The sequence below is a fragment of the Corylus avellana genome, chromosome 1 (assembly GCF_965113065.1).
Source record: "Corylus avellana chromosome 1, dhCorAvel1.hap1.2, whole genome shotgun sequence".
NCBI lineage: Eukaryota > Viridiplantae > Streptophyta > Magnoliopsida > Fagales > Betulaceae > Corylus > Corylus avellana.
Genome location: NC_142490.1, coordinates 44,814,834 through 44,822,657, shown reverse-complemented (window position 1 = coordinate 44,822,657; position 7,824 = coordinate 44,814,834). Strand labels below are relative to the sequence as shown.

At 35.5% G+C, this 7,824-nt stretch overlaps 1 protein-coding gene across 2 annotated transcripts; it reads left to right on the top strand.

The window, feature by feature from the left end:
• The first annotated feature begins 2,879 nt into the window (after positions 1 to 2,879).
• LOC132171743 (sulfite exporter TauE/SafE family protein 2) lies at positions 2,880 to 5,322 on the top strand. 2 transcript variants are annotated; one of them, XM_088511124.1, is made up of 5 exons: positions 2,880 to 2,941; positions 2,973 to 3,786; positions 4,405 to 4,539; positions 4,663 to 4,815; positions 4,914 to 5,322. In XM_088511124.1, exons 1-5 carry the CDS (start codon positions 2,880 to 2,882, stop codon positions 5,220 to 5,222), a joined length of 1,473 nt encoding a protein of 490 aa, XP_088367250.1. In that variant the 3' UTR covers positions 5,223 to 5,322. The 2 variants fall into 2 exon arrangements, with proteins under 2 accessions (XP_088367250.1, XP_059439117.2); XM_059583134.2 differs by having other exon boundaries at positions 2,919 to 3,786.
• The last annotated feature ends 2,502 nt before the right edge of the window (positions 5,323 to 7,824 follow it).

The window sequence follows — 7,824 nt, the reverse complement described above, 5'->3', positions numbered from 1 at the left end:
CTAACATGTTGTGACACTGTCACATCAGCTTGTGAGCATCCGTACATCCAACTTACTTCTGTAGGGGTAGTCAAAATCTAAATGGCATGGATGCAGCGGAAGACTGAATTGACCCAACCCTTGCCCACATTTTCCTAACCTACGTTGCCTATCAAAACCTACCATACCCCACAATAAGGCAATAATTAATTTTATCTCATCACCTCCAATTGACATGCGACAAGTGGGTAATATTTACTTGCCCTAATCTGCAATCTGGGTAAGTAATCATTGATAAAATGCAATGAATTCAAATTAATTCACTGCATCAACCCATCAATTTACTTTTGTTTCGATTGATCAATACTACAAAATCGACTGTTTGACTCTCACGTAACCGACACACAATTTTTAGAGACAGATTCGTATACTCGATCAGTCTTTACAGTCCTTCGTTAAATGGTTCCACGTCTCTTAATATATATATATATATATATATATATATATGTATATATATAGTGGGTAATACGGCCAAACTATTCTGCTAAACAATTGTTGTTTTCAATGCTTTGAAAAATCATGTCGTTGGGTGTGGACATTTCTCATGGTTTCTGTGCTCTTTTTGCTCACATGTGAAGTGAAGAGTAGCTTTCTTCTGTTATGGAGCACGAGACAGCATCGAACTTCACTTGCAGGCTTCCGGCCAATATTAACATGCTTCCTGAACCACATTGAAAAATGAAAAGACTTAACTTTTGTCATTCTCATGGCATTCAAATTGTTCACTTGAAGTTTACATAATTTGGAATTCAACCCTCTATGTTTTGTAGAATTGGAGAGAAGATCGTGGAAATAAAAAGATTAACTTAATGTCCTTCGGGGTAGTTGATTTGGTTCAAATCTTTTGTGTTGTATATATGAACGTTATCCTGATTTTTGGGTCGAGAAAGATGAGTTTTGGCTTGAGGTTCTCTGCTCTCAATGCCGAGAAATAAGAGCTATCTATGTATTGGTTTGAGTTTGTTTGACGCAGATCTACTGTTTAATTTGAAAATTAGTCATAAGTTAGCGAATTTTGTATGAATTTAAAATGTAATACGTCATCTTTGATGCTTGTAATATAACCTCGTAGCTTCGACTATATTTGCTTCAGAGCTTTACTCTGTGTTGTTTTATCAATGAATGAGGTTCAACTGTTTAAAAAATAAAAAAACATTAACTAAAGCAAATAAGAAAATATTAATAGATTATGATTAGATACGAAGAGATTCTTTTTACTTTTGCTGAAAAAAAAAAAAATAGACTACCCTATTGGCTAGCTGCCATACAAAATAACTGGTGTTAAAACATAATCTTGGTTTTGGGCCGCTAAACGGAGTTTAAAATATATTTTTCCATTTTAATTATAATGGCTAGACAAGATCGGATCATAGGAATGACACTTTCAACGGTTTAAGAACAACATCAGCAGCATATTTTATTCCTATGACTGCAGACTGCCAGCCTTTCGAATCTCAAGAAGGTCATAAAAATGTTTAATTTCCATATTAACACCTGCATTCCAAAAGATTTACACTTTGTTATTGTTGAAAAAAAATAAATGGGTATTTCTTCAACACAAATCTCTTCTACAAAAACTACCCACTATCTCCCTCTTCCTCTAACACAAGTTTCCCCTCATGCCCTTGAATTTAATTCTGTTCTTAATTCTTAATTTCATCATAAATTAAGTAACCTTTTGATGTAGGTTAATCGTAAAAAAGAAGCACACACAATCAACACATGTTGATAGAAAAAAGAAACCGATAGTATTATCGATCAAAAGTTGTTTATTCTAATACAACTAATACTAATTTATAGTGAAATCCTAAAGGAACAAAATGATAAAATTTTCTAACAAAACAAAGAAAGGGAAACTATAATAACTATTTAAATACTTGACGAACGTTAAAAGAGATTGAAATATGAGAATTTTCTAGATGGGAAATCAGAAAAATTAAGGAAAGATATTGTGCAGAATATCTTTTAAATCATAATCTGTCAATTAATTTCTTTTTTCCTTCTTGGGCATCAATCTCGATGACATTTGGCACATGATTCATTAATTAATTACTGTTCGGCCGTACTGAAAGTCCACCTGTAACTTCTCGCTCCTCTTCGACTCACCGGTAATATATGATGCCTTTTCGTTTTGTACTTCCACCTCCGAGTCTTGGTGGACATCATGCCCACTTGGTGCCGACGGTACTAGATGTCCCACTTAAAGTAGTTTTTTTTTTGTTTTTAAGTAAAAAAGATAGGCTGAGAAAACCAATTGTAGCTATTATACTTGGATATGACCAATTGTCAAAACCTATTGTTTGGTTTCAACAATAAAACCTTTTTGTCCCAACTTGTTAATAACATGTCAGTAAAACTCTTTGTCCGACGGTAGGATTGCTCTTGCATAAGCCGTTAGCAATCCTGATGGTAAGACGAGTCCCCTCGACAATAAGAGTCCCTTGAGATGAAGATGGACATCACATTTTTTTCAAAATTAAAATGTAACTTTATTCTAGTATTGCAAGCAAGGGTAACAAACAAATGAGTGGGTACAAAGTGGTTCCAACTTTCAAGCCTTCCCAATTCTGATCCTAATCCCCATCAGTCTTTCTTTAATGAAAAATCAAAGTAAATTATTTTATAAATCTAAAGAAAATATCTCCACTGCAAAGTCTTCTTTTAATTATATTTTTATCAACCAGTGGGTATGTGCTTACCGACCATTATATTGAATAATATTAATTACTAGAAACATCGCAGCCATTTCCTGTTGTCTAGTTTTTTTTTTATATATGTAAGTATTTCCTGTTGTCTAGTTGAATCAGTTGATGTGGCCATTTCTGTCATCTTCCACACAAATGCCATGCAACACCTCCTCCTTGCTCTTATATAAGACACCGAGGACAGTTCATCTGGAGACAACATCATTAAAAACTCCTCCCCACAAAAAAAAACCACCAAGATTCAAGAACTCCCAAACAAATGAAGAACCATAGTTCTCTTTCTTGGTTTATTCTTCCCCTAATCCTCTTCATCACCTTCAATCACTCCCATGCAAAACAAACAGAATCCATTTCCAACTCCCTCAGAATCGAGCACTTGCTCAACAAATTTTATCAATGGAGGAGTCACCAAACACAAGAAAACCAACTAAAATTAGCAACCCCTGTTGTTGTAGCAGGGGTTCTCTGCTTCATAGCCGCCTCTATATCTAGCGCAGGAGGGATTGGCGGCGGGGGGCTTTTCATACCCATATTAACTATTGTGGCAGGCGTAGACCTCAAGACAGCTTCAAGTTTGTCAGCTTTCATGGTCACAGGAGGGTCAGTTGCAAATGTTGTGTGCAACCTGCGCAGCACTAGCCCCAAATTTGGTGGCAGGACATTGATTGACTTTGACATAGCACTTCTGTCGGAGCCATGCATGTTGTTAGGAGTGAGTATTGGAGTGATTTGCAACCTTGTCTTCCCAGAATGGCTTATTACTATGCTCTTTGCTACTTTTCTTGCTTGTTCTACCTCAAAGACCTGTAAAAATGGTGTTCTGCACTGGAAAATGGAATCTGAAGAGCTGAAAAGAAATGGGTGTGAAACATTAGAGAAGGAATCGGATGAAAGTGAAGGGATTGAAGCTACTAAAGAACCTCTTTTGGGTGTGAAAGGAGATTGCAAATTGAGGTTTCCATGGATGAAAATGGGAGTCTTAGTTCTTGTCTGGTTTTCCTTCTTTACTCTGTATCTTCTCCGTGGCAATCGGCAAGGACAGGTACGGCTGCTTGCTCCATTTCTAATCATATATCCTTCTTGAGAATAATCTTAATCTTCAAAATTAACAACAATTACATTGCATACTTTTTTGAATTGAATGCAAAATCCAGTGATAGACCATTAACTAGTGTGTAATTAATATGTTAACTTTGCTAAGTGATTGTATAGCTTTTTAGCTTTATGCCTAAGCAAATCCAGAGACGGATTCAAAGCAGTGAAATTGCTACCATGTAGTTTGGGAATCCCACGGCCACTAGCTTCGTGGTCCGCTGGAATCAACGCCCACCATAAGGGAAAGCTGCATCCAGGACTGGACCAGGAGGCTGGAGGGTCTTTTTACTTTATTTTAGGGAAAAATTCCCTTATCCATGAAGTTTCAGGAATTTTTCAATTTGAACTCCAAAGTTTAAAAATTGGCAATGTACCCCCTAATATTTTAAAAATTTTCAATTTAAACATTCTGTTACTAATTTTCGTCAAATTGGACGAAAATCTATAAAATTACCTAATTACCCTCAGACTTTTTTAAAAAAATTTCCGTCCATAGCATTACTCCTATATTCTTGTTATAAATTAAATGGCATGTCTTTTAATGTGTGGTTCGAAATATGTGCAGGGTATAATTGAAATAGAACCTTGTGGAGCGGGTTACTGGATTATCTCGTCACTCCAAATTCCTCTTGCCATGATTTTCACCGCCTGGATCCTATGCAAGAAGGACATCGTTCAACAGCAGGCTTCCAATCGTGAGGTGCTTGACAAAAAGGATTGAATATCAGTTTTCCATGATTTATTTGGTTCAAATTCTTCATACTTCTATAAACAATATTAATTAAATATATTCAACGTATTTACTCTTTACTCTTTTGTGAAGGATGAAGATCAAGACCTGATTAAAGAAGGACCATCAAACAAGCTTATCTTCCCAAAGATGGCATTATTAGCAGGGATTTTAGGTGGTGTGTTTGGAATTGGAGGTGGAATGCTTATAAGCCCACTTCTTCTTCATGTTGGGATAGCGCCAGAGGTGACCTCTAATTCCATCTTCAAAATCATTCTCTTTTCATCATGTTCACGTTAAACTGGCAGGAATTCTTTTTTTTTTTTCTTCATGTTTTGGTGCAGGTAACAGCGGCAACATGTTCTTTCATGGTTTTCTTCTCATCAACCATGTCGGCATTCCAGTACGTGTTGCTGGGAATGGAACACACAGATGCTGCCCTCATCTTTGCCATCATTTGCTGTGCTGCTTCGTTCCTTGGATTGGTAGTGGTGCAGAGAGCAATTCAAGAATATGGGAGGGCATCTCTCATCGTATTCTCTGTTAGCATTGTGATGGCTTTGAGTACCGTTCTGATGACTACCTTCGGAGCTGTAGATGTTTGGAGGAGCTATGTTTCTGGTAAATACATGGGATTCAAATTACCCTGTTAAGAACAATTTTTGTAAATAGGTTCCTAATAAGTTTTTCGGTTAAGCTACAAAGAATTTTGTTTTCAAATGAAGGGAAATAAGTACTAATTAAACAACTTGCTGGCAGAAATCAACTACAAATACTGAAGGTTCGGTCAGCAAATAAAATAAACTAACATCATAATGGATGTCTTCCAACATCTTTTTTTTATGACGTTGAATCCCTTCAAGACAGAACCACTTCTCAACTCATCATTGTCAGGTAAACCTTGGATACACGATCCCACCTCCAATAACCATATATTTGTTGAGTGAGGATTTGAACTGTCCAACTTGTAATATTAACCAAACAAGCCGACCATTCAAGTTGCCACTTGTTGGCTTGAGACCTTCCAACTTTTCCCTACAAACCATGTGCATACATTTATTCTAGAACAATTAATAAGAGATATGCTTGACCAGTCAAAAATGGTACCTAGATTACCAATTCGGTTAATAAAATTAACCTACAAGCTGTTCCAACAAATCAACGACCAATGGGATTTCCCAACATCTTAAATAACATTTGTCATCCGCCTAATCCAGTCTTATTATTGCAAACTTGATAGAAATAGAAATAACAAGAGACTTCAGTGACTTCACAAACAAAGGCTTCCTTGTGCACAAGAAATGCAGACAAAAAAAGAAGCCCCGGCACCTTATGCAACTGGGGGGCGGAGGACATGGTCTTGTGAGATATCAAAAGAAGCCAGCGGCATGAACTGTCACATGGAAACCCATGAATGGCACCAGCTTGCTGGGGCAAACAATGGTGCTGGGATTGCAAGAGGATGAGGCAAAAAGCCTGGTTGAGTAGTCAAAGCTTTTACTTGCCTGTCTTAAGCCTCTGTTTTCTCATCACGAAGCTAATTCTTCTCTGCCTATACAAACAAAGCTCCACTCAGCGTGACCAAAACAAATTGAATGTGCAACTTGCCCGTTTTCCTTATGGATACTTTGCAGCACTCAGATATATAGAATAATTCCAAACACTAATTGCATTTTCCATATCCCTTCTAAAGAGAAAAAAAAAAAAAAAAAAAAAACTGAAACAACAAAACACTAGCGCACCTTCATTTCATTAATCTTGTCCTGCAGACTCCTTCAACTTCTGGGCTTCACCTCGTAATTGAGTTATTAATGTTTGTACACCTGTAGTAGACTAAAATCAATTTTAATAGACACTTAATTCTGACGGTTAAATTAAATTATAGTAAATGATTATTTAATTATAACTGTTAGATCGTATTACTAACGGTCATGATCTTGACCATCCAAAATTGAAAAGTCGTGATCAAATCGCTCTAAGCTTTGATGCTTCGTGCCAGATGCTCCACTAGCGGGTCCAATGCCTAGTACCGTACTAGATTATATGTACAAGTATATAAAACCCAAGCATAACTTTAAAGCAAAAGCTTAAACTGTGTTTGGGCCTTATAAATACCAATTACACTTTCTCTTTTACTAATGTAGAACTCTTTTCATTCGATACTCTTTAAAAACTTTCTTCTGCTGTGCTGTATATACGTCTTTCGGTGATTCTTCTCCCACTTCTCACAGTCTATTTATATTAATTTTGAGAAAATGAGAAATAGTGTCGAATGAATCATGGGTTTCCTTAATTTTAAACTATAAAAAGTCAACTGCTTTTTATTTTTATTTTTTCTAATTTAGTCAACTGATATGTTATGTCAACCAGTATTAATGAATTCCTTTAAAACTAATGGGCTTTCCTTACGAATTAAAGGAATTAGATTAATACTTCTTGACATAATATATCTTATCTGTCAACGCAAGAGCAGATAATTAATTTAAGGATAAAGTCCACTTAATCCCTTCAAATTATCACTCTAATGACTATTTACTCCCCCAACTATTAATTACGACAATTTATCCCCCAAATTACCAAATATTAATTAAGATAATATATCTTCTCGTCCCGGTCAACGCAAGAGCAGATAATTAATTTAAACATAACATCACCATATTTTATTTCTCTGACTGCAGGCAGCCTTTCGAATCTCCACAAGGTCATAAAAATGGTTAATTTCCACATTAACACCTTCATTCCATAATATTTACACTTTCTAGTTCTTGAAAAATAAATGAGTATTTCTTCTACAAAAACTACCCACTACCCCTCGATCTTCCTCAGTTCCTCTAACACAAGTTTTCCCCACATGCCCTTGCATTTAATTCTCTTCTTAATTTCATCCTAAATTAAATAACTTTTTTCTTTTTTCAAAATTAAACTGAAATTTTATTCTATTATTGCTACCAAGGATAATAATCAAAAATCATAGACCATTATTTTATAAAGCTTGGAAAATATCTCCATTTGAAAGTTTCTTCTTTAATTATATTTTTATCAACAAGTGGGTTTTTGTTTACCGACCATTGTAATCTTCAACTATCAAATACGCTACCATTTGAGTATTCCCCAAGCAAAATACTTGGACAAAAAGAAAATACAAAAATATCCCTAATCTTAGAGTAATGCTATAAGTCACTCTTATATTCTTCTTATATCATTTCAAAAATAATGTATTCTTGAAGTGACACAAGAGAAATACAAAAGTGAATT

Excerpts from the sequence above, each read along its gene's own strand:
- LOC132171743 (XM_088511124.1), top strand. The coding sequence starts at position 2,880 with ATGCCATGCAACACCTCCTCCTTGCTCTTATATAAGACACCGAGGACA. Across the intron at positions 2,942-2,972 it reads AGGACAGTTCATCTGGAGAC|AAACCACCAAGATTCAAGAA; the intron begins AACATCATTAAA and ends CCCCACAAAAAA. Across the intron at positions 4,816-4,913 it reads ATGTTGGGATAGCGCCAGAG|GTAACAGCGGCAACATGTTC; the intron begins GTGACCTCTAAT and ends GTTTTGGTGCAG.